The sequence below is a fragment of the Nuphar pumila genome, chromosome 15 (genome assembly GCF_984573655.1).
Source record: "Nuphar pumila chromosome 15, dmNupPumi1.hap1.1, whole genome shotgun sequence".
Lineage (NCBI taxonomy): Eukaryota > Viridiplantae > Streptophyta > Magnoliopsida > Nymphaeales > Nymphaeaceae > Nuphar > Nuphar pumila.
In genome coordinates this window covers 64912039-64933629 of record NC_143263.1, presented here as the reverse complement: position 1 = coordinate 64933629, position 21591 = coordinate 64912039, and the positions used below count along the sequence as shown (strand labels likewise).

Below are 21591 nucleotides of genomic sequence, written 5' to 3'. Positions count from 1 at the left end.
ATCGCCCCAGCAAAATTGGTCTCATGCATAAGTATCATCTCTTGCAGAAGATGTAGTTTTCTTTCCCTTATCCCTAAATATCATAAATCAGCTATGCCGTAGTTTTGGACCTTAAATGCTAGTCACTTGTACCAATCTTGTAACGTTCTTAAAATTTTAACCTTAATTGTTTTTTTAATATTAAAATTTTGAGATCAATTTGTTTTTATAAGTATAAGTAAATCAAATCTTATAATGCGAAAATGATTTTAAAAAATGATTAAGACTTTGGGCGTGATTACATTAAAGATAACAATCAAATCAAAATGTACAGGATATACATATTTCAAACCGTATACAATATAAGACTAAAATATAAAGAGTTTTAATTTCATTTTAAATCAGAGTATAAAAATGATAATTCAGTCTCTACATGATCAAGTACTTAAAACAAAAAGATCATATCTACCAAGATCGTAAGTTAAGAATGGACCTTCGAGGATACAACTCGACCAATCCTTCGCTTCAGTTATTCATCATACTTCACCTGCATTACCTACTCCCATAAGTTTGGTAGGACAACATAAACATAAACTTGAAGAAAATATATCATGTATTCAAAGGTAAAAACATGATGTATTATTCATCAATCGTCAAGTGATCGATAAAGGGACAACGACCCATAAGTCATTCATTCAAGCATTTAAACATAAGATATTTAAAAGTATTCTATCATTTAATATTTTATTCAACTTTAACTCACATCATAAAGCATAATTCATATGCATTCAAGACATACAAGTCATTGCATGAATATATATGCATCTAAGACATGTAGGTCATTGCATCATTTTCACATGCATTCGTAATTCTTATAAATAATAGGTCAAATCATATTTGATCGTTCCAGCGTGAAACACACGCACATACCTCCTAAGTAAATTAGTTAGATTCATGATATACATCAATCATGATACATGTGTGATATTCAAAATCAGACAATCATAATACAATTATTTGCAATATAACTATATAGGTGTGATGTGTTATTCACTTAATAAGTCAACCTAATCATTTATATGCGCAATGCGTTATTCACTTATACGCTAACATAAGTGTCTCAATTATAACCTCACATCAAGATCTAAAATCAATAAAGATATTATTCTTACATCTGAGTTCAGTAATAATTATGCTACAACCGAAAAGTCAAATTCATAGATTCATACTAGCGATTTCAACAAACTCGCAAGATCATCACAAATCATTATAGCATTTCATTTTATGATAACAAAGATTTACAAGATCCATGATGAATCACCTAGTCTGAGAAACATACGACCTCACAAGTTATCGCCCTAGACGAATGACTTGCTTGGTCTTGGATAATGCACTTCCTCACAGAAATATACCGTTTTCGCGGGTTACTTGCTCTTGGACAATGCACTTCATCACAGAGACTTACTGCTCTAGCCGGATTACCTGATCTGGTCATGCATATCTTCACAGAGAATCCCTAAAAAATTGTCTCAATAGGTACCTTATCCAGTGAATATTATTGTTATATATGCATCAATACAATTGACCACTTTTAGGGTTGATAGCCACAAACACGGGCATAAGCATGTATACAATCAATTGACAAATCACAAGATTTTAGGTTACCACTTCAGAGCAACTATACATATCAATTCAATCGATCGAACATAAGGTCATGAGCCATTATCCAGACTCAAATATTTAATTGATCTCAAAAGCTCTATCACATATCTCATTTCATACATCAATCAATATGTATCACATCATATATCATGACATTTAAATCATAAAATCACATATTTTACCAACAAGATTCTATGAACCATAGCTTAATCTTGAGCTTAAACATTTATTAGATGCATTCATTATTTCACATAATGTGACATTTCAATCATATTATATAAAAACATATCATCATAACATCGCCACAAGAGCATTGTATTTCATAAATTGAACATCGAAATATACGTAAATAAAACATGAATTTCATGCATGTGTACGTGAACACGAACATTTCATAATACGAAGCAACTAATCTTCAACATATACAACTCCTACGTGTTTCAAGATTTGCACATAGAATAAAAGTCATATATGCATGTTTCACCACATGAATATGCAAAGCAAACATCTCATACATAATATACCTCACACATAGTATATATATATATATATATATATATATATATATATATATATATATATATATATATATATATATATATATATATATATATATATATATAGCATTCACATATGATTCACTTAAATCATGATTCATTCATGAGAGTACGAGACATATTAGTTCATGCATAATGATACTTACGTAATCATATCATAACATGATTCTATCACATATGCTTTCGTGCATGATTTGTTCATAACATACATGTCATGTTTTACAAAAATATTGTTTCTTGCAAGCAATTCAATTTAGTTATATTATCATATCAATCATGCATGCTTAAACATGTACTTCCAGCAAATATATTCAATATTTCACTAACTACAATCATGACAAACATAATCTCCTGAACCTCAACAAAAAACACTTTTATTCTTATACATTCAAATCATGCTCAACATGATCTCCAACTTTAATCATAGCAGTCCTAAATATTCACAACTAAGTGTGTTGTGTACACATAACGGTGTTGCAACATAACATAAGCAATTTATATATACCGTCCTAGATATCTAAGACTAAGTGCGGTGTGTGGGTATAATTTGCTTACACTATTAATACATACATAAGTTCTCTACAAGTTTAGTTAAGGTATCTTACCTTCATAGATACGGTAAATTGAGTGTAGCGAAACCCAAAAATCCTTGAGGTTTTGCAAACCACAAAGACCACTACCCAAGCAATACAACGAACACTTAGTGTGCGATCGCAAATGCCTAAAGCTTCAAAATCGTGGATAGAGCAAGTTTTTAGAAGAAGCCTTTCACCTCATAGTTCGTGAGGTACGAGCATTTGTCGAAAGTGTGATCGCAGCGATGGAAGTGGATTGGTCCTGTGAGGTGGCATAGCTAACGAGGATTCAAGAAATGTGCAGTTACTGATTAAGGAAATCAGAGGTCATCAGTGGTGACAATGCCTGCTGCGGAAATGCTGGTGTATCAGTGGCAACTGGTGGCAGTCAGCCTCAGTCTGACCATGGCTAAGAGTTTGGATGAGAGCTGCTGCTCCCTACTGACAAAATCCTGAAGGATAGATAAAAAGGAGACATCAACGATAATATAAAAAAAAAATAGGAAGAGGAAAGAAATCAACGGGGGTGGCGGTTGTTTCCGACAAGGGAATAGTCAGACCACCTCGGTGGCTCGAGTTCCGCCAAGAACAACAAAAACCATAAAAAAATAGGCGGTCGGTAGGGCCTGTTTCGCTGAAAAAAATCAAACGGAAGTGCAACGGCTCACAATGGTCGTTCAGTGGTTCTAAAAAAAAAAGCAGCCGGTAACAGAGACAATAGCTGGTCAATCGCTCAACGGCGGTCGTGCTCAGAATCCCATCACCAGCGGTTGATAAACTGTTCCTACGGGCGCGATAGATGAGAGGATGGTGCTCGACAAACGGAGGATCGTGGAGGAGAGGAAAGAGGAAAAAATCAAAATCAGGAATCAAAAAAAGAAAAAAAAAAGAAAACCACGGGAGAGGGAGAAAGAGAGATCCATCATATAGAGGAGTGGGTAGGAAGAAGACTCACCGACTCCCACCATGAGGATCAGCTTCACTCTGGTAAGAAGAAAAAAAGAGGGCGGCAACTTTCGCTGGGCCTCCGACCATAATAGATGAACAATGGAAAACAGAGGGAGAGTGGGTTGGGCTCGGGTGAGGCCGACCGTTTCAGGCAATGGCCTCCGTCTGATGGTGCTTCTCTGTGCAATAGACTGTGCAATAGAAAATCGAAAGAAGGAGAGAAAGGGTGAAGAAAGAGGTGGAAAGGGAGTTTTAGGCTGAGGCAAATAAGAAGTGAGAAAGAGAGGGTGTGAAGTTAATGTTGTATGTTAAGTATGTATGTGATATAATTGTGTTATAGTTACTGTAAATTGTATATGTGGATAAGATATGTTTATATGTAATATGGGGTATAGTTCTTGATGTGGTGTGTAATAGATATAGTTGTATGGGTAATGTGTAGTCATATTATAAATTAAATTGATAGCGTATATTGATGATAAAGTTATGTAATAGACACCATTCTCGTCTTATTGGGATTTGGTTTGGATCCAAAATAAATAAAAAACTAATTCTATTCTAAAATATGTAAAACCAATACCCATTAATGTACTACATTATACATATAAATTTTATTTTATTTTTCAAAATAGCATAATTAGAAATAGTTAGAAATCGCTTTACTTATCTTAAAATCCATCAAAATTCTAAATTGGGTCGACCCATTTGGGTCCAAACCCATATGGACTTTGGGTCTATTCAAAAATCCATATATTTTTCAAAATTAATTATTTCTTCATGTGAACTCAAAACAGCTATGCTAATGCTATAGTTCATGGTTTAGGTACTTTTTAAAATAATAATTTATTTGATTAAAATATTTCTCATAAATTATTTTATGATCAAAATAACCTTCATTAGAATTTCTTTCTAAAATCACCAAAATGCATCTAGTTAAGTTCAAAACACCTCAAAAATACTCAGACGAGTTTGTGACTCACTAAATCATTAGTTTTTATGATAATTTATTTTGTCTGAAATAATTCTTGAAATGACTATTTTATCCTAATTGGTCAAAAAAAAAAATTGAACACGTAAAATACTCATAATTGACAATTAAAAGATAGAAACACATTTCTAACTCAAGAATAAAGCTAATCTCTATATTTATTTGAAATATAAAAAATTTACAGGTTTTACAAATCTAGACAGAAAATCTATCCATGTCTACTACAACTACCTGTTGAACAACTAGCCAACTTACGATATAACCAATCAATGGGCTCACAATAGAACTCAAGCACGCAGATCATCTGGCCCATTTGGAAATGGACAGATTCATTGATGAAGCAATTCATGCCAGCCAATGTGAATCATGTTTCTCAACTAATGCATCTGAATGATGCATATCATTGACCATAGGAGGAAGAAGAAATACATAACAAGTTTTGCCGTCCTGAAATTTTCAGCTAAAATGGAAGCTAAATACTTGGTCCATGCATGATCTAAAGATTTCTCTCTCTGCACCAGTCATACAAATCACCAATATAAAAGAACTACACGGTTTAGAAAAAAACTCCAGCGATCATTCCATGATATGCTAGCCATAGACTGTATTATTCAATTATGCTACTTCACTGTCCTATTCATTAACTTAAAAATGTCAACTGAGCAATTTTCAGATTAAAGTCCTAGACACACATACACACGTGATTGTATTATGCCTATGATAACGCAAGACCGGTGCTGGACAAAGGGATAGCATTGGTTTGGTAAATCAGAGTTTCATCGACCTATTTAGTGGTAACTAATGTATGCATGCAAAAGGAACCACCATTAGTTTTCACATTTCAGCCATGACAAGCTTGATATAGGTAGAGGAGAATGACACAACTCAAGAGACTACCAACTCCAGTTTTTGGCATCAACACCAGAAAAATAGTTCACACACACACACACACATATATATATATATATATATAGGAAATAGGAATCTACCCGACCCCATCCATGCCCGACCCATACCAGATGGATTATTTTAAAAAGAAATGGTGTTTTTTTTTTTAAATTCTAACATTACAGATGTGTTCTACTTGCTTGTTTCATAGGAATCGGGTCTTGGATCATTTGATTCCGATGCGTGGATAAGTTTTTATAAGGTTCCAAAATCAACGGTCTATAATTTTTTAAAACTTTCGAGGCTCCAAAAACCATTTTTTATCCAAAATGCATAATCCAAGAATAGATTTCTAGTGAATCGATCATGTAGAACACATCCATAAGGTTGGATTTTTGAAAAAAAGCCCATCGGGTATGGGGTCGGGTATATTACCATTGTTCTCTCTCTCTCTCTCTCTCTCTCTCTCTCTCTCTCTCTCAAGAGAGAGAGAGAGAGAGCGACTAGAATGTGTTAACTGAAAATATGCGAACCGGAGTATGAACCAAGGTTTTAGCGAGTTTTTTTTTTTCCAAAATTTCACCAAACGGATGCGATCTACATGCTTGGTTTTATTGGGACGGGCTCTTGAATCATTTGATTACGACGCATAAGCGGGATCTTTTAAGGCTTGAAATTTGACATCTCAGAATTTTCATAAATATTCAAGCATACAAAAATCGCATTTTTTTCAGCGAAAATACACGATCCAATGGTTAATTCCTAGCAAATGGACCATGCCGAACACATCTGCAGAGTCAGATTAGCAAAAAAAAACATCAGAAATACCCAGCTCACTTATTTCCAATTAACATATTCTAGTGGCTATATATATATATATATATATATATATATATATATATATATATATATATATATATATATATAGAGAGAGAGAGAGAGAGAGAGAGAGAGAGTAATGCTTTGGTGCTGCGTGCTTTTCTCATTCTGCCCCATTAGGCCCATTCAAAAATCATAGTTTTTTGCATTTTGCTCACATCCAACACCATAGATGTGGTCTATAGGTTTTGTTTAGTGGGAACCATCTTTTGGATCACGCTCCGTGATCCAAAATCAATGCCTACGATCCAAGAGCCGATTCCCACTAAATCGAGCATGCTAAACACATCCTACAGTTCAGATATATCATAAAACACTTCAAACTATGGGGCCTAAAGGGGCAGAACGAGAAAAGAGAGCCTAATATATTCAGTTTTCATATATATATATATAGAGAGAGAGAGAGAGAGAGAGTAATATGTCCGACCGAAATGAACTCACCTGGAGCGTCCATCGTGCGCATGATGGACGCTCCGCGCTTGTTTCTGCCGAACAAGAGTTTTAGCGGCGACAAAAGTTGCCGCTAAAGGTCTCAGACCTTTAGTTGTATAAGACCTTTAGCGGCGACAAAAGTCGACGCTAAAGGTCTTCTTTGGCAGAACAACTCGTGGAGCGTCCATCATGCGTGCGATGCTCCACGTGAGTTCGTTTTGGTCATGTTCGAAAGTGATCATACACCTACGAGTTTTCATGTGTGTGTGTGTATATATATATATATATATATATATATATATATATATATATATATATATATATATAGAGAGAGAGAGAGAGAGAGAGATAAATGAAATATGCCAAATGGTTTTTCGGCTCTTCCATTGTTTTTTTCACTGTTTCGACTCCATAAATGTACTGGACATGGTCGATTTATGAGAAATTCACACCTCGATCATGTGTTTTTATGAAAAGAATGATATTTAGAGCCTAAAAATTTTACAAAGATTTAGGACCGTTGATTTTTTGAACCTTACAAAAACCTACTCATGTGTCGGAATCAAACATTTCAAGAGCTGCTCCTTTAAAATCAAGTACATAGATCACATCTGTACAGTCAAAATTTAAAAATAAAACAAAAAAACCTGAAAAACTCATTTAGCACAGACCCGTTACTCTCTCTCTCTCTCTCTATCTATCTATATATATATAGAGAGAGAGAGAGAGATAGATAGAGAAAGAGAAGGTATTTGCCTGAGCTTGGATAGGGGTTTTTGGGTTTTTCAAAAATCTGGCCCTAGAGATGTGTTCTGCATGATCGATTCACTAGGAAATCTCACTTGGATCATTATCATGTTTTTTTTTAGAAAAAAATGAATTTTTTAAGCATTGAATATTTTTTTAAATTGTAGATTATTGTTTTTTTTAATCTTATAAAAACCTAACTTGGTGTTGGAATCGGACAATCCAAAAGTCGATTCCCACAAAATCAAGCATGCAGATCAGTATGGTAAGATTTTAGAAAAAATAGAAATAATCTTTCCAAAGCTCGGTAGGCACACCGTAGGCATTAAAAAAACGTCAGACACCTACCCCTTATCCTCTCTCTCTCTCTCTCTTATATATATATATATATATATATATATATGAGAGAGAGAGAGAGAAATGGGTTCGTGCTAAATGAAATATGCTAAAATGAAACATGCTAAATGGGTTTTTCTGCTCTTCTGTTGTTTTTTTTGTAGTGATGACCCCAAAAATGTGTTGGGCATGGTAGATTCACGAGGAATCCACACCTGGATCATGTGTTATCGATGAAAAAAATGATATTTGGAGCCTCGAAATTTTACAAAGATTTTGGACCGTTGATTTTTCGAACCTTATAAAAACCCACCCATGTGTCGGAATCGAACACTTCAAGAGTTGATCCCAATAAAATAAAGTACATAGATCACATATGTACAGCCAGAATTTAAAAATAAAATGAAAAAAACCTGAAAACTAATTTAGCATGTTTCATTTAGCACATACCCATTACTCTCTCTATATATATAGTCTAATAACATGAACCAGAAGAAAAGTATATTTAGGATTTCAGATTTTCAAGATGATAAAAGTCATTCAAAGCCAAAACCGAATGGGACTCATTAATCTTGTTCCATTTCATAGGATTTGGCAGTTTTCATCATTTCTTCCTCTCTTATTCAAATGGTTGATCCTAGTAAAATGCTAGGCTCCTCCTTTGTCCAGGCTTAGTATATGCATTGTGGAGTTAAGACACCACCTATATGTAAAATTGTCTTCAATGAGACAATACACACACAAGCACTAAACCCTCACAAGAGATGTGCACAAAGGCACTCAAAGAACACTTGCACTAATATGCACAAAGGCATAGGAACATGCACAAAGGCATGAAATGCCACAATATATTAGAAAAAAGAGAAGAGCTTGAGCTCAAAAGCTTGACAAAAATACAAGTGAAAACCCCCTATTTATACACCACAAGAGGATCCACCTAGGGGACTGCCAAAGGAGTAGTTGGGAGCCCCCAACGGTCACATTTGTGACCGTTGGAGGCTCCCCAACGACTCTTTGAGGAGTCATCCTAGGTGGCTCAAACCACAAAAAAGAAAAAAGAATAAAATAAAAGAATAAAAAGAAATACAATCATATTCCAAATGGATTATGTGTAAAATAGGAAATTACAAAAATACCATTTTTGGGTAATAAAGAGAATATATATATATATATATATATATATATATATATATGACAAAATTAAGGATTACATTTTAACACCCCCCCTCAAACTTACGGTGCGATAACCGCAAGTTTGCCAAGAAGAAAATTAAATCTAAGTGAACAAAGAGCCTTAGTGAAGAAATGAGTCAGTTGGTACTCGGATATCACATATGGAAGATCAATGACCTTCTTCAAATATTCTTCCCTGACATAGTGACAATCCATCTCTATATGCTTCGTGTGTTCATGAAAAGTATGATTCTTGGCAATATATATTGTACTTTTGTTGTCGCAACATAACTTTATTTGCTCTTTAATATAGACTCCCATGTCTTTGAGAAGATGTTGAATCCATACAATTTTCATGGTTGTAAATGTCATGGTTCGATATTCAGCTTCGGTGGAGGACAAATAGACCTTTTGTTGCTTCTTGCACCTCCAAGAAATCAACGATTCACCTAAGAAAACACAGAAACCTATGGTGGAATGACGATTATTCGGGTCACCTCCCCAATCAGAATCAGTATAGGCAATTAACTGTAATTCAGAATATGAAGACAAAAATACTTCCTTATTTGCAGTTCCCTTTAAGTATCTGATGATGCGTAGAACGACACTCATGTGAACCGTTGTGGGAGCATGTTGAAATTGACTGACAATATAGATCGTATGTAACAAATCAGGCCGACTGATGCTAAGATACATTAGCGAGCCTACCAGTTATCTGTAAGGAGTAGCATCGATTAGAAGAATTCCATCATCGATCTTCATTTTTTAGCCCATTATTTCAGGAGTTTCACAAATTTTGTCATCTGAGATTCTTGACCTGTTAATAATCTCATAAGAAAGTTTAGTTTGAGATAGAAAATAACCACGTTGGGAGTAAGCAACCTCAATTCCTAGGAAATATGTCAGAAACCCTAAGTTTGACAGTTCAAATTTCGAAGTCAAGATAGATTTGATATCCTTGACTCCTTTGACATCATCACCTGTTATTAACATATCATCAACATATAATGGTAATATCACAATACCTGCATTGGATTTTTCTAATCAATAATGAAGTGTCTGTGTAACAAGAAGATAAACCATTTTCTAACATAACATTGTTAAATCTGTCATACCAAGCTTTGGGTGTCTGTTTCAAACTATAGAGAGCTTTTCGAAGACAAAAAACTTTATCTTTAGGAACTTTCATACCGGGTGGGGCATCCATATAAACTTCTTCATTAAGATCACCATTTAAAAAAACATTTTTAACATTCATTTGAAAAATGTTCTATTTTTTAATAGATGCAATGGTGATGAGACATCTGACTGTAAGCATCCGTGCTATGGGTGCAAACGTCTCTTCATAATCAATTTCATATTTTTGACCATACCCTTTCACGACTAAGCACGCTTTATACCTCTCCAAAGATCCATCGCTCTTAGTCTTAACTTTAAACACCCAATGACAACATATAGTTTTCTTTCTAGAAGGTAGAGTTTGAAATTCCCTTGTGTTAGCTTTCCTAAGAAAGCTTTGAGTTCATTTTTCATAGCTTCTTGCCATTCGACACATTTTTTGGCTTCCTCAAATTTTTTTGGTTCAAAATAAGAATGAATGGCACTAAGGCAAACTCTAGATTTAGGTGAAAAAGAGTCAAAAGAGACAAATCTTGTTGGAGGCTCCCTATTTCTTTCAGATCGTCTGGGATCATGTGTGGGAATAGAATCACTATATTGCTCAATTGCACTTCTGAAAGTATTTTTATCTCTACGTGAATAGGTTATTGGGTCATTTGTTGTTCTGTCTTCTTGAGTACTAGGTGAGTTGAAATCATTAATGCCTATTTCATTTTCATTATCATGGTTTGATGATATTTCATCATCACTAGACATATCATCATTGCTAGATAATACGTCAAATAAGAAAGAATAGTCAACATTTTCGTGATGAGAATCATTCTTTTCAAAACTACTCTCATTTTCCAAAAATGTCACATTTCTTGAAACATATAACTTATCATTTTTAAAATCGTAACAACGAAAGCCTTTTTGAGTCTCAGAATATCCAAGAAAGGCACAGATAATAGCTTTAGGTGAAAGTTTGTCATTCTTATTTGTAAGAATGCAACCAGAAATTTGCAATATATTATAATCTGGTTCCCTTTTATAGTGTTTCAAAAGGAGAGATTTTATCCAAATTTCTAGATGGTAAACAATTGATAAAGTAGACATATGCAAGAGCCGCTTCGGCCCAATTTTTTTTTTGGAATATTTTGAGCTATAAGAAGAGTTTGAGTGGTTTCAATGATATGACTATGTTTTCTTTCGACCAACCCATTCTGTTGAGGAGTTTTAGGACATGACCTTTGATGAACAATACCACTATCTTCAATATACTTCTTTAATTCATTTAAAAGATACTCTCTTCCGAAATCAGTTCTAAATATCTTTAAGTCGCTATTAAACTGATTTTTGACCATTACATGATATGATTTAAAGCATAAAAAAACTCCATGCTTATGTCTAAGAAAATATATCCAAGAGTATCTAGAAAAATCATCCACAAAAATCATATAATAGGCAAATCCTCTTTTCGAAACTACAGGTGTCGGTCCCCAAACATCCGAATGAACAATTTCGAAAGGTTTAGAGAAACCATACCCGAACCTTATAAGGTTACATAAATGATAAATCAGATCCAAACCATACCTGCTAAAATAATATTTTTTATCATTTTTACATTGAAAAATATTAACTTAATTGGAACTCAGGCCGAGCCATATGAAATTTCACAAACCTAACACTCTTAGGCATAAAAACAAAATGGTTGGTTAAGGAAAAACCATGAAAAGACCCATTTTTACTTATCACAAAAATCATGTTTATTTTATCACAAGAATTTAATGAGAAGAACCCCCGGACCCCCCTTGTATATATATATATATATATATATTTATTTATTTAATTATTTTTGCTGCACCCGCACCCAAGGTTTTTGAAAGTGCCGCACCCGCACCCATGTGACATAGGCACAAAGGCATGAAATGCCACAATATATTAGAAAAAATGAGAAGAGCTTGAGCTCACAAGCTTGACAAAAATATAAGGGGAAATCCCCTATTTATACACCACAAGAGAAGCCACCTAAGGGGCTCCCAAAGGAGTCATTGGGAGCCCCCAACGATCACATTTGTGACCGTTGGAGGCTCCCCAACGACTCTTTGGGGAGCCATCCTAGGTGGCACAAACCACGAAAAAGAAAAGAAAAGAATAAAAAGAAATACAATCATATTCCAAATGGAATATGCGTAAAATAGAAAATTACAGAAATACCCTTTTCGGGTAATAAATAGAATATATATATATATATATAGAGAGAGAGAGAGAGAGAGATGTATGCATATATACATAGTATATATGTATATGTATCTCTATATATATACTAATATATATAAGTACATATGACGAAATTAAGGATTACATTTTAACACTATCATGGCTTGATGCTCATAATTGTGCTCCTTTATTTAATAAATACATCATATGTTATCATGAAACCATAATACTAATGCTTAACACGTGTTGAAATTCTATGCTAGCGATCAAGAAAAGAAATTTAGACACATCTACCATACTATACAGAAAGAAGAATTAAAAGTGAGTGGTTCATGTCATATATCTTTCCATGAATATTGAATTTTTTCTAAAAATAAAAAGCTATTTCTACAGAAGTTTCTCTGATCATGATGGCAACGAGTTATATTGGTCTATAGCAAGAATGGGGAGGAAAAAGGAAAAGGAGAAAAACTTTAAGGACTTACAAGGTAACCTTCATTTAATGGAAATAGATTTGTATTGTTTGACTGTACTCGTAATAGCATGTTCAACTGGCAGCCTCTCCATGCTTGATGCACCATAAAATCCATGAACCCCTTTGGTATTCTTTAGTACAAATTCTGCTTCTGCGGGACCAGAGATAGGGCCTGCAAGCACATCCAGCACACTATCGTTATAATTTCACTGAACATATTTGCTTATATGTTGACAAGACATCACATGCAATCCAGCCATCTTATCATTCCTCCAAACAACCTAAGCACAGTGTTTATGACAATATGTCACCATTTATATGCAGTAGTGGTTTGGGATCATCCTATAGAGAATCTTGTTTAGCTACAAGATTGCCATTTTTTTACCTTTCTTTTCTATTTATTACCTTTTTCCAATCATCAGCCAAAGAAAAGAAAATTTACAGAAGGAAAAACATCAGTAGTTCATAGTTCACAATGATTGACATCATTTTGCCAGCTTTTTCTACATGCTAGGAGATTAAAACTTTTCATGTTTGTATATCTGATCGTTAAGGAATGAAACAGTGCCAAGAAAGTACCTCCATGACACAGGATGATAACTTGTGGATTAATCTGTTTGGAAGCATCTGCTATCTCTTGCACACGGGCAACACTGTCCTCTAGGCTAACGGAAGTTTTTGCACCTATTGATCCTGATGTTGTGAGTCCCATATGAGCCACGATAATATCCGCTCCAGCTTTTGCCATGGCTATGGCTTCGTCAGGTTTGAAAGCATATGGAGTTGTCAAGAGTCCAAGGCCATGAGCCTTTCTGATCATTTCCACTTCCAAGCTAAGAAAATAGTATATCAACATTAATACCATAAAAATGAAGGAATAGCATAATATTTTGACAACCACACTTCAGATAAATATTTAGATAAAATTATGATCATAATATCTTTCATAACTAACCCATATCCCATTCCAGTTTCTTCAATATTTTGGCGGAAGTTTCCATCGAAGAGGCCAACAGTTGGAAAATTTTGGACTCCAGAGAACCCTATAGTTTCCAATTGTCGCAAGAAGTAATCCATTTGGCGAAATGGATCTGTCCCACACACTCCAGCAAGCACTGGCACCTTTTTCACTACCTGTGCAAACATCATGGCATGAAGTTATGGTTTCGCATAATTGTCATGTTTAAATATAAATTGCAGATAAAAGATAACCCATCTTGATATGCATTGCAACTCACAAATATTTCAATTATGTTTCAATATAAATCCTGCATAGAAGCATAGTCACAAATATCGGTATCTGCTATATCTTGGCGAGGCTATTTCTTGCGATATTATAAGTTTGGTGATAAATCTCAAGAAAATCTCGGGGCTTAAAAAATAGCAAAAATAAGTAGGAAAATATCATGTCTAGACAAAAAATACATAAATAATAAAAAAATAAGTAAAAAATGTAAAGAAAGAAAATAAACATATTAAAAATGTAAAAAATAAATAAAAACAGTAAAACTAATTGATAATATTGTGATAATATCACGAGAATATCGTGATATTCTTGTGATAATATCACGAGAATATCGCGATATTATCAAATTGGCGATATTTTTAAAATGTTGCAATATTTTACCTATATTATTGTTTGCTGAATTTACAGTGATAATATCACGATGTTTTGAAAATATCACCGATATCTGTCACTATGGATAGAAGATATCCCATATTGATATGCATCGCAACTCACCAATGTTCACACACACACACACCTAAATTTAGATACAAGATCACAATACAGAAACTGCAGACTGAAAGACTGAGTAAGGCCTGAAGGAAAAATAGATACAAGTGATAGTGTTTATCTTTCAATTTAGATAACCTTGAATTTGGGACATCATAGCCAGTCTGCATTTTGAAATGCTACAAAAACTTCACCTGCCCACTGTTTGTTGTCTACTTCATAATAAAATATATTAATGTAATCAGTGGAAACATGAAATTTGACTAAGCATTTAACGACCTATAAAGTGTTTCTTCATTCTTTTAAAAGCATTCACATCACATGATAACCATTTGAGATCATTGCCTTTTCTCGCAAATCGCAATCAATTTTTCTTAGACAAAACTTACTGGCAAAACTTCATTCGCCATATCAAGCACCACAGCATTAGCATCTGCAAAGGGTAATAGACCTGCCAAGGAACCCCGTCCTGCCATTCGAAATCGTCCTGAATTGTATATCACTATTAGGTCCACACCTCCTGCTTCCTCAAACTTGGCAGATATCCCAGTGCCAGCTCCTGCACCTATTATTGGTAACCCTTTGCTTATTTGCAGTTTCAATTGTTGCAGAATTGATTGTGTCCTTTGAAGAGTTTCTGTTAAATTCACAAGCAACAATCATACTAGAATGTAAAACCAACAAGAACACATACATGCACATGTATATGCATGTGTGTGTATAATATGTATGTGTATAAGTATGTATATATGCATGTGTAAATGTGCATATATGTATGAAACCCAAACAATAAAGAACAAAATAATGAGTCAGAAAATAGTCAGGTTATAAACTTGAAAAAAACATTTTTTTTTGAGAAAAAGGAAATATAATTAAATAAAGTAAACCATGATGCAAGGACACTGAGGTACAAGGAAGAGACAAAAGAAGCAAATATTCAAACTGTAACATTTGGGAATGATATGATACTTGACACTAGAATAATTCTAGATCACTAATTTGTCCATATACTCTTCTAGGTTCAACTTGTCACCCTCAAGACAGCTTGCTGAAAATGGATTAAAAGTGACTTATGGAACTTAAAATACACTGCCATGACAGTAAAAGTCATAGATGATTTTTAAACACTATGCAAACAAAATTGGGGCTTCTACTTCATATTGGGGGGAAATAAACTAAATATAAAAATAATGAGAAACACCAAAATAATTCAGCATCACAATGAATTAAGTAAATCAAAATGAAAAGATAGGTCAAGCATATATAAACAGGATCTATTTTAACCTGGCTTTGCATTGGGAAACTCAATTGGATTATATGAAAGAGTTGGTATGCTCGACTGCTGTTCATATGCATCCACCCCTTTGTCAAGGCTTTCATTAGAAAGTGGCGCGGCACTAGAACAAGAACCTGCATTCCCGTGAACTTGAGGATTGATCTCTAAGAAGGAATTTACAAGTGCATCTGCAAACTCAAGTTCATTTATATGATAAGGCAGTACCTTGACCTGTTAAAACACACATGTATATAATTGTACAGAGGTTAGGCAGGTCAAGCAAGAACAAATAATTCAAAAATGAGATTTTTTCTCCGATTGATCACCTACCAACTTACACTACATGCTAAAACCTGACAATTACCTGGCGTTGTTCAGTTTTCACAATGAGCCTCTCAATCTCATTTATAAGAGAACTGGTAGCCTCTGGGTCATAAAAAGGCTTTCCAGGTGCATCCAAAGCAGAGACACCCTTCTGAGGAAGCATGATGCAGATTTTTGACGTTGCTTTATTTAGTTTATCAGCAATAAATTGAGCAAATTTTTTATTCTCCTCTGGGATGGTTCTCACGAGTGAGACCTGTAATAGATTGTTATCCTTGAGCATAAGTATCTGAAATATATTCATACCAGCCTTACATTAAGCTAAGTGATGAGCAAGGACACTTATTTACCTGATCATTGTGCACATGTATTTTTCTTTTGTCAAAACATGCAGGAATTGTATCTTTAGGGCCAAAATTCACCATATCCAATGCTCCTACACTGAGGACCAATGGAACCTTCTTCTCTATGATGGCATCAAACTGGGAACTATCACAAGCCATGACACCACCCACTATGTAATCAGCGACTTCTGTTGTTGTGATGTCCAGAACAGCCTACAAGAGTACCAATGCCAAAAAGATAGATTGCATTTTGTCATCATTAGGCTGTCATAATGAATAAGAAAGTATTTCTATTTAAACAAGTATATTATATGAGCCAGGATGCAACCATTTGGTGGATATGACATATCAATGGTTTGAAAATATGCTCTCAAAGTCATTGTTCTCCTCTGGTTCTCTGACAAGAACAATTTTTTAAAATGGAAAAGAGACAATCAACAATGACATGATTTCCTACTTGAGCAGACAAAATAGATTGGCTATAAAATATCATGATATTTCATGTCAGCATGAGACAAAAACTTGGAAGCTTCACAACCTGTATGAAGCCACCCCTGATAAGCTCTTCCATGGCCTTACCACCAACACCAGTAGCATGAAACACAAGCGTCTCAAAACCTTCTCTCACCAGCCTCTCTTTTACTGCACTTACACATGGAGTTGTAACTCCAAACATGGTCATACCAACTGTCTTCTTATGACATGTATCATCAGAAACTCCAATCTGCAACAACCTTCCAACAATCATCCCAGCAGCAGCAGCCCCCGCATTGGACAGAACAGCCCTGCTTACACTATTAAGTCCACAGATGTCCACAACAGATGGAAACAATATGAGATCAGAGGTTCCAATATAAGGTTCAGTCTGACCACTGGCAACGGTTGACACAAGGAGCTTTGGCACCCCTAGAGGAAGAGATCGCAAAGGAGGAGCGAGCAGGGATGTCCCACCACTTCCACCAAGACCGATAGCTCCAACAAGAACTCCATCATTATAAGCCCTTTTAAGGAAGTATTCAAGTGCTCTACTCATCAAAGCAATGGATTTAGCTCTATCATCAGGAAGTGTAGTCAATAAGAGATCTTTTGTTCCAGTAGAGCAAGAAAGAACATTGCTTCTTTTCACAAACGGGAAACTTTCTATGCTCGTGATTTCCTCTTGATTAGTGGAAACATCAACAACAGTCACTTCCACCTGTAATTTTGATGCAGAAATAGCCATAAGCATAAAAATATAGGAAATCAACATAATATTGATACTTGATGATACAGAACCATGTGAAATATTTGCAATAAATGCTAGTTTTCAGAATGAAATGCAACAAAAAAATAAGGGAAATATTAAACATGTCAAATTATATTAACTCAGAATTTATATGGTGCTTACACAGATTACTGACCATAAATTGTGATCTTTTTACAGCCAGAAATATGGGTTAATCTAACATCACACACTTTATATAAGTGTTAGAAGTGTTTAACTGATTAAAACACCCTCAAAAGTGTAAAGTTGATTTCTACTGACTGGGAGATGAGGAGACTGCAGGACACTTTGTTTCCTCTCAGGTGAGGTGCAAACAACTGTGCATCTTTATTATTTATATTGAAGCCCTAATAGGGTAACTTTCTTTTTTTTCTTCTTTTTCCAAGAAAACCTAATAGGGTAACTTGTAAAGCAAGTGAAGATTAGATAAAGAATTACAAGGCAGCCACATCATATACATTACAATAATAACCATAACGGAAAATAATATTATAGATATACACAAATTGGGAAACCAGAATAAAATGAATAAAATTCCCCTGTTCAGCAGAATGACCAAAATAGCGCTGATCATCCTAACATGCATCTTCAAGTAGTACGTCATGTTCAAACATGTATGTCTTGTCTTTTACGTGCTGATGTCTTGCTTTGGATAATTTTTTTGTCAAAATATCTACAACTTGATGTTAAGCTCCAAAAAAGTGGGCCTTCACTCCAAAAAATCAGGCCATCTAAATCACATTTATACGGTTAGCTTAAAAAAAAAATTGAAAATTAATTATTTACACCCTCCTACCATTAGGAGGAACCAATCTCTCTATCTATATCTATATATACCGAATCTGTTCAGTATGTGTATATATATATACCAAATCCGTTCACTACGTACCCAGTCTGATTCAAACCTGGGGTCTTCTTTGACGCAAGACTGACTGACTTGGGTCAGAATGGGTCTAGGTCTGATTCAGATCTGGGTTGCTTTGACCCAAGTTTGAATTGGACTTGGGTCTAAACAGATACAAGAAGGCCCCGATCGTCTTATATATATATATATATATATATATATATATATATATATATATATATATATGAGAAGAAGGTAGCTGCATACAGCAGCCTACGCATAGAGGCCATCCATTGCAGATGATGGACTGACAAGGTGGATCGCATGTGTGCAAAAAGCGATTTAGCAGCGGTCACGCCTGCTGCTAAAGACCCCTTTTACAATAGTGTTGCGTGTGTGATGTCCATCACGCATGTGATGGACGTCATGCACATGTTGGCCACAATAAGCTAGAATCTAGATATGGGGTAGGTAGCTACCCCACAATCAAATATATATATATATATATATATATATATAAACTAGAATATGTTTACCAACCAAATATGTTTGCTGGTATGAATCGAGATTTTTGTAGGTTTTTTTGCAAATCTAACCCGGCAGATGCATTCGGCGTGGTCCATCCATTTGCTAGGAATCGACTGTTGGATCATTGTAATCGGATCAAGAAATGCAATTTTTTATGCTTGAATATTTATGAAAGTTCTAAGCCGTCGATTTTTAATCCTTAAAAGATCCTTCTTATACATCATAATTGGATGATCCAAGAGTCTATTTCTATAAAACCAAGTGTCTAGATCACATCTATATAGTGAGATTTTTTTTTTAAAAAACTATGAAAATCTTGGTTCATACCAGTAAACATATTTGGTTGGTAAACATATTATATATATATATATATATATATATATATATATATACAGTGTGGACAGTGCTGATTTTTGACATTTGCTAGGAATTTTGTATTGGATTGTGTTTTTACACTGAAAAAAATATGATTTTATGAGTCTTTAAATTTATGAAAATTCTGAGTCATTGATACATACCATGTAGATCACATCTGTAAGGTCAGAATCTAAAAATATGAAAAGAAATAATTTGCACCCTCCTATAGTACAAATATCCTCTACATGTTTGATTTTATAGAAATCTACTCATGGATCATCTGATTCTGACACATGGATAGGATCTCGCAACCTTTGAAAATCTACGGTCTAAATTTTTCATAAATATCTAAGACTTAAAAAGTCATGTTTTTTTTATCAGAAAAGACATGATCTAAGTGTCGTTTCATAGCAAATCTACCATGCTGAACACATATGCAAAGCCAGATTTGCAAAAACACCTTGGAAACCCTCATTTTCTTGCCATGGGTACCTAACTTTTGTTAGCACCTACTCCTAATTATATATATATATATATCCCATGAGTTCCAGACACCATCTGCAATAACAAATATGAAACCTTTAACTCTCACAAGAACTAACAATCATCAACTAGTGAATCATAACTCATGATGAAGAACATCTCATGGAAAAATCATAGAATCAAGTTTCAGTAATTAGTAACACACTAAAATTCAGCGCAATTTGGCCATTAAGGATCAGTACAATGGATCTACGAATGTCACAGTAAGTCAGGGAATTAAGATACTCATCGAATCAAAATGCAAGTGTAAGACAGAATTTGATTACGATTCCGTGATAGACAATCAGATCCATTATATAGTCGAAATTTAGCACAAATGTGAGTTAGAAGAGCAGATCCAGTCACAAATTGCACAGTTTTAATGATTTTGTACATGTAACAGATCATGATGACATCATCAACCGGCAATCAAATTAGTTTAACATCTAGAATCGAAAAACTCAGGAGAAAAGAAAAAGAGAGAAATAGAAAAAGAAAACCTAATCTTATCAGCTGGATCCGGAAAACCTGTAGCTTGAGTAGCTAAAACGCACACATTATGTAAGAAAAACTCTAATTTGGAGGAGTCATAGAGATTTCAACCTACATTGTTATTCCATTTGAACCAGAAAAAAAGAAGTATTTGCATAAAAGCATAGACGTATCTCGAATTCAGCTTCACAAAGCAACAAAAAAGAAACACACCAAATCATAACGATAACTAGAAAGGGGGGGAAACAATAGGAAATCTGCGCCTTCATCCAACCGTACCTTCAACGAAGAACTAAGGACGGATTTCTGCAAGCAGGATCGGACGCAATTCGCTAGGAATCGGAGCTCGTCCAACTTCGTATCGGCTGTTCCGATACAGAAGACTCGGCGGGTTTTCTCCCCGATAGCCATTCGCTCGCCGTCTCGGAGACCGCCGGTGAGCCCCTACGCCGAAGGACTCCCCCTGCGTTTAGGGGAAAAAGGAGAACTTTCAGAGAAGAAGATAAAACGGAGGCCTAGATTTCAGGAGCCATTACTCTCTCTCTCTCTCTCTCTCTCTCTCTCTCTCTCTCTCTTTCTCTCTCTCTCTCTCTCTCTCTCTCTCTCTCTCTCTCTCTCTATTCCGCGGGTTTGGTGTCCGGTGAAGTTGGAAATGGTGAGAGCGGATACTGGATCAGGCAAAAAACGTCATTTTTAAAAAGGGTAACATAATGGTGTGACACCTGTTTTATTTGTAGGACCCACATCTACTTTGAGAAAGAAACAGTTGTCTCGTAGGTAGGGGTGTTAACGGGCCTAATTGACCCGTACCCGACCCGAACCAAACCCTATAGGGTCCTGGTATGGTGATAAATAATAGGACCCGAGTGCGGACCCGAGGGTCCTATTAATATATGGACCCGGGTATAGTTTGTGAAATTTTATACCAGGAGATTAAGACCCACACTT

The 21591-nt window shown here is 34.9% G+C and overlaps 1 protein-coding gene across 3 annotated transcripts; it reads right to left on the bottom strand.

The window, feature by feature from the left end:
- Window positions 1-338: 338 nt before the first annotated feature.
- Window positions 339-21209, bottom strand: LOC149815474 (TIM-barrel signal transduction protein). 3 transcript variants are annotated; one of them, XM_089989088.1, is made up of 10 exons: window positions 20923-21209; window positions 17175-17831; window positions 16643-16849; window positions 16333-16548; window positions 15977-16199; window positions 15082-15329; window positions 13913-14091; window positions 13537-13790; window positions 12968-13129; window positions 339-526 (listed from the first exon to the last, which is right to left on the bottom strand). In XM_089989088.1, exons 1-9 carry the CDS (start codon window positions 21052-21054, stop codon window positions 12978-12980), a joined length of 2268 nt encoding a protein of 755 aa, XP_089845214.1. In that variant the 5' UTR covers window positions 21055-21209; the 3' UTR covers window positions 339-526; window positions 12968-12977. The 3 variants fall into 3 exon arrangements, with proteins under 3 accessions (XP_089845214.1, XP_089845213.1, XP_089845215.1); XM_089989087.1 differs by lacking the exon at window positions 339-526 and having other exon boundaries at window positions 12762-13129; XM_089989089.1 differs by lacking the exon at window positions 339-526 and having other exon boundaries at window positions 12762-13129; window positions 15082-15257.
- Window positions 21210-21591: the final 382 nt, after the last annotated feature.

What these genes read in the sequence shown, in the direction of transcription:
- LOC149815474 (XM_089989088.1), bottom strand. Translation starts at nt 21,054, where the DNA reads ATGGCTATCGGGGAGAAAACCCGCCGAGTCTTCTGTATCGGAACAGCC. An exon ending in TACATGTGCACAATGATCAG is followed by an intron (nt 16,549 to 16,642) that starts GTAAATAAGTGT and finishes AATCTATTACAG; the next exon opens with GTCTCACTCGTGAGAACCAT. An exon ending in TGGCGAATGAAGTTTTGCCA is followed by an intron (nt 14,092 to 15,081) that starts GTAAGTTTTGTC and finishes ATGTTTGCACAG; the next exon opens with GTAGTGAAAAAGGTGCCAGT.